Here is a 5,696-nt window from a genome sequence, read left to right as displayed (position 1 = left end):
GGGGGGGACAGAGATAGATAGCGGGATGAGAGAAAGAGAAAGGGTGGAAGATGAGGGGAGAGAGGGATGGTCTCCAGCAGCAGCACCATGAAAAGGTCCCAGAAGGAGCCGATACATCACCAGCCTCCCCTCTTTCCTTACAAGACAAGCCGTCTTGGCCACTTTTTCCAGGTCAGTAGCCAGCGCATCCTGTCAGCGTAAACAAAGGGCTCGCTTTGTGAAACCCAAAGTCAAGTTGAGAAGTAACGAGGGCACGATCCTCCTCGGAGGCACCTCAGGCATCATCCTGCCACAGCTGCCGGCAGCGAGGACGCGACGCAGCTTGCATGTGAAAACGCCACTTGCCGAGCCACGACGGGGGAAAAGGCGCGGGGAAAGTTGCGATGGCTCCTCTCTGATAGTTTCAAGCCCAGCGCTGGATGGCTCCATCATGACACACAAGACTTCAATGAGAAGAATGCCACACGTCTGATAAGAAACATCGTGCCTCTGATATTGAAATGCGGTTGTATCATTTGATTTCAAATGCAATGACAGATTCAACTGCCACTTCTTCAAGTCTGAAGCTTACAGTGATCTAAAAGCCCACCTATGAAAAAAAAAAAAAAAAGAGTGTTTCGGGGGTGCTGAATAAGTCCTATGAAGGATCTCTGGAGACAGACACCACGATGAAGCACTGAGAGGCACAGCTGTGAATAAAAATATATAAAAGGCAAACAATCAAAAAGCTCTGGGGAGTGGAACCAGGTGGGAAAGACATACGAGAGGTACAGGGAACCAAACCAGTCCTTTCAAAGAAGAACAGAGAAACAAATGTTCTGGATCTTTTCTCCCAACTGGAAATAGATGAACTGTTAAAAGAACTGTTAAAAGAACTAAAGCTGATGAGCTAATGTTGGATCCGGGGGGGTGATTAGCTTAGCTTAGCTAAAGACTGGAAGCAGGGGGGGGGGCTAACGTGGCTCTCTCCAAATAAAAAAAATGTGGCTACTGGCAACTCTAAAGCTCACCTGTTAACACATCGTAAACTAGTTATTTTAATCCTAACAAAAACAAAACCAACCACACAATGACGACAAGTCATGTTTACATTCCTGTTTGTGTGAAAAGTAGGCCAGTCACAATAACAGATTTTCACTACAAGATTGTTGTGGCCAAAATAATTCATGACGACAATATTATCATGATATCTACAGAAAATAATAATGCTATCAGACAAATTCATCTTTAACTTTGTTTGTTGTGGTTTTGTCTGTTTTGGCAAATTGATTACACTCAAAACACGAGTGTGGAGAGAGAGTCTGTAATCAAAACTGCATAAAATGATAAAAACATTATCTTCTGTGTATCATTAATACAATATCAATATTTCATTTTTTACACACCACCTTATCGTAAACAAACAAGATACAACATTGTAGTTCGTGAGTGTTTTGAGTTAGAAACAGAGCTAGGCTAGCTCTTCAGCTAAGCTCAGAACCTTCTGGAAGTAGCTTTGGGCTGCACACAGGCATGAGAGGGGTATCCACCTACTCTTCTAACTCCTGGCAAATAAGATCGTTTTCCTTAACTTTCAAAACTACTTATTTGAAGTACAGATGCTCACTCAAAAAACAGCCATTGTGTTAGAATGGGCATCCTCGCTAATGGTGGTGCTGGGCTTCACCAGACAAACTTCACAGTGATGAGTTTATATCAAATGCTCAGGTGAATCTGAAACACACAATTCTCCACTTTGCAAGCCGTGCACAGAGCGCGAGTGTGCGTGAGTCTACTGGCGTTTGATGTTGGGTGGCTGCCGGTGCTTCAGCAAAAGCTCCCGATCCCAGTGGAGCAGTGTTTGATGTGGGCCTGTGCTCGCTTGTGTTGGAACAACCTGCTCTAAGTTCACAGATGTGAGCGCAGCGTCTCGGAGAGCAAAAGAGTTAATCAGCCCTTTGATCTGCTGTATAAAATGTATGGTAAGTCTGGTAAGTCTGGTGTAAATGGGTAAAATAAATAAATCAATACAGCGTAATATCCTGAGACTTTCCGTTCTCAGTGCTGCATTAGCACACTGATGCCAAGTGATGAGATTTGTGTCCGCAGATAAAAGACCACATATGTTCTGGAAAATGGGACGAATGCATTTGAGATAATGCTTCAGAGTCAGAAAGGCCTTGAATTTCACGATGGAGGCTAATTTGCACTTTACTATTTTACGTATTTTATTACCTTGAAGGATGTGTTTTACATTAAATGTACTTGTATTGCGCTTTTCTAGTCTTACGACCACTCAAAGAGCTTCGGTGATTATCAAACGTACACTTGTTGTAACTTTGCATTAGTCGTCTCTTGTTTTCCGTGGCAGCTCGAATTCATAACCCAGATCATGTTTCAAAAGACTTATTCAACCCAAAGTCTGTTGTGAAAGATAACTTGTAACATCTTCGTCTACAATACATTCCCTTAAGTCCAAACTATCCCCGAATGATGAACCGCTGCTGTACAGCCTGGGGCTTAACAAAAAAAGGATTTACAAGTTACCGAGTTTCTATCCCAGAGCTGAACCAGCGTCGGTGACTGGCTCTCAGCCCTCCACAACATGCACAGTATTTGCACATCAGCTGAAATGTATTGGCGCACTGGAGCAGCAGCGGAGGAAGTCTGACGGGGTTTCTCTGCGTTTGTCACTACCGTGTGGTGTGAACGCAGTTCCCCTGCCAGTGGCTTCGTTCTGATGCCAACCCACCATCATCTGCCAGAGATTAGAACGAGCTGGGGTGTGTGTAGGGTGGAGCAGGAAGAGGCAGAAACAGAGGGAGGGGTCGGGGGTGTAGGGAGAAAGCAAGAAGTCTGAATAGGAAGCGAGAGAGAGGAAGAAAGATGTGCCCTCCAGCTTGTCGCTGTGCTTTGTTTAACTTACTCACTATCTTCTCTTTTTAAAACACAAGAACGGCTCATACAAACCAACCGATCCTCCACCACACCCTTAAACATTCCTATCATTGCTAAAGTTGCTGTGGTACTTTTAGGGGCAACATGGGCTCAATTTAAATGACTCTCTGTGGGCATCAACCAAACATCATTAACTCTTTGCCTCTGGTGTGTCTGTTAGTCTAGTGGCAACCAGCAACAATGTCAGGAAGGGAATCTTGCTAATCATCAAAGTAAACTCGATGAATAAGTCATCTAACAGCTCTAAAAAAACAAAAACACATTGGAAGGCTGCCAATATCCTGGATGTAAGTTATGCTGTACAAGCAGCTATTACATGTTCAACCAACCGCAGTGAGCAGAACAAAAAGAAGATTATATTTCAGATCAGACTTTTAATCAGTGATATTTTGGACCTGCGACAAGGCTGGCAAAACATTTATAATAATAATAATGATTCATAAATACATTAACTGTGGCTTTTACAGTAGAGGAGATGCAAACAGCTTTACAGGCTTTCCATGCGTATTAAATGAAACTATGTGTTGTAAGTCGAGATGCATACTCACAACACAGTAGCCATCAGGGGCCTTGCTGAGCGAGGCGATTACTCCGACTGCAGAGATGGGGTCTGCTGGCAGCTGGTTGCTCACTTCAGACATGTCAGAGCTGCGCTAGAGAAACAGAAGAGCCTCATCACTTGTTTGGCATTTCACCAGAGAAAACGTACGGCAAGGATCCGCCGTTGTTTTCCTCTAGAAGGAACTTTAGATACATCGTGGAAATCAATGCATGTAAATATTGAGAGAATTGTGTTACAAACCTGTACTTTGGCACAGATGGTCCCGGTTAAAAAAAGGGGGAGCAATTTAAATGTTAGAGCTTTGAATAAATAAGCAAAATGCAGCTAGTGAAACCAGAATAAGGACTTCACCCTTCAGGGTCATTAACTGGAGAGTGGACAAGGTTTTTCTTGGCTGAAATGACCACATTATTGACTTCCTGATGAGGCTTATTAGGATCTAGAAGAAAAAGTGCCCCTCTAATCCAGGACCGAATGACAAGTGAGACCAACGACAAAAACAGCATTCGGACACCACCCAATGACTTCACCAAATCACAAATTAGGGGGAGTGATCACATATTTCCAAGGAAGTCCCAATCAATTGCTATCTATTCCTGTCCAAGGGAATTTTTCCCTAATGGGTATGCAAGCCTTTTTACGGGGTAAGTGGCTTTGCAATGGTTCCCTTACGCAATTTTATTAGATTAACTTTAAAGCATTCTTGTACTAACTGACAAAGTTGCTGCATTCAATCTTGATGTTTACGAAATCTATTGCAATTAAGCTGATCCAATTAGGGGATTTACTCCAAAAAACAGCTGTCTCTCTAACAAATGTTGGATAGCCGTACTTATTCAAATGAAACAGGATAGCAAATGAGCTAATGGAATGAAGGATGTCTTTGTAACATTCATTTGTTGAAAATGAGCTTTGTTTTGCAGCGCCACATCAAGGCTTATAGACTCATCCGAGCTAAAGAAAACTAACTTATTTCCTGCTCCAAAGTAAAGCTGTGTGTTCCTACATGTGTCTATATTCAACAGTGGGTCTATGATGAATATAGTAAACAGGCATGAACGCAGACTATAGAGAACATAATGGATTTTCCGGCATTTTGCTCTGATGGTAACTGTGAGGTTTGTTTAGTCTCGCTAATTATAAAGTTAATTAACTTTTGCAAAATATGTAGATGACAATATTTAGCACAGTGTTGAAGTCTCCACGGTGTTGGAAAGATGGAATAAGTTGGTGAAAGTGTGGGAGTTAACTTGTGAGCATTTGATCTTCACATTGTCACAATATGTACAAGATTACGAAGTAGCTAACACTCACTATGGCTATTTAATACACATATTGATATGAATCACATTTTACGTTTGCCGTCATTACTATAATTCAATTTGTATTTATTTTGTGAATCATGAACTAATTAATGATGCCGTCTCAGTCGTTATATACTCGGATAAGAAGAGGGGCCACATATACTAATATGTATTTAATAATGTGCTGTTTAACATCTGATCCACGGCTAAACAGAAATCACTGTTGTCTGCAGATATACAGATGTTGAGCTCACGTTAACATATCACTGTTATGCTAAACCCGTGTATTTTACTTTTACAGAAACGTCTGTTTGAGCACATATATGAATAGTAATTGATGTAAGCCAACCTGAAAGTGTTCGAGCCGTTCGGGAAGGAAAGTAAAATCCAAACTAGTTTGTCGTTAGGTTTCTGTTTACCTGGTTGAAACGTTGGCCCGTCTCTTCCGGACTGCTGTCACCTTTTCAACTTTGGACTTTAACCGGCGCGAACCACTTCTGGATACCACTGATAACAAATCATTAGCATAAACCTGTTGCTAGGTAGAATCTCCTTGTGACTTTTTTTTCTGTGAAAAAAAATGGTACATAATTAAACAAATGTAAAGAATCATAGACATGTTTACTAGTTTCAGTGGGCACATCTTACTTCACCCTACTTTTTTGTACATTTTGAAGAGTCATTTTAATTTATCTTTAACTGAGGGACCAGCCTGCAGTGAAACTTACTCAAAGTCGTTGCTTCAAAAAAAAAAAAAAGTTATGTTAAGTTAAAAGTTATTATTTATGCTGATAGCTCAAAATGAGTTGTCGTTAAAAATGGCAACAAACTGCTCAGCACAGAAGCAGCTGGATTCTTGACATTCAACTCAACAGAGAACATGATATGAAAAC

At 41.3% G+C, this 5,696-nt stretch overlaps 1 protein-coding gene across 3 annotated transcripts in view; it reads right to left on the bottom strand.

Moving 5' to 3' along the window:
* mvb12bb (multivesicular body subunit 12Bb) overlaps positions 1-5,249 on the bottom strand; it is a 31,383-nt gene extending 26,134 nt beyond the window's left edge. For 2 of the 3 annotated variants that reach the window (XM_031849425.1, XM_031849423.1), the window contains exons 1-2: positions 5,153-5,249; positions 3,486-3,590 (exon numbers count right to left, since the gene is read on the bottom strand). In XM_031849425.1, coding sequence (XP_031705285.1) covers positions 3,486-3,578 — 93 coding nt within the window. In that variant the 5' untranslated portion in view covers positions 3,579-3,590; positions 5,153-5,249. The remainder of the gene's footprint in view (positions 1-3,485; positions 3,591-5,152) is intronic. The other variant, XM_031849424.1, reaches the window with a different exon arrangement.
* Positions 5,250-5,696: the final 447 nt, after the last annotated feature.

The sequence above is a fragment of the Anarrhichthys ocellatus genome, unplaced genomic scaffold (assembly GCF_004355925.1).
Source record: "Anarrhichthys ocellatus isolate YVR2014 unplaced genomic scaffold, GSC_Weel_1.0 scaffold9, whole genome shotgun sequence".
Taxonomy (NCBI): domain Eukaryota; kingdom Metazoa; phylum Chordata; class Actinopteri; order Perciformes; family Anarhichadidae; genus Anarrhichthys; species Anarrhichthys ocellatus.
This window is presented reverse-complemented; position numbering and strand designations above follow the sequence as displayed.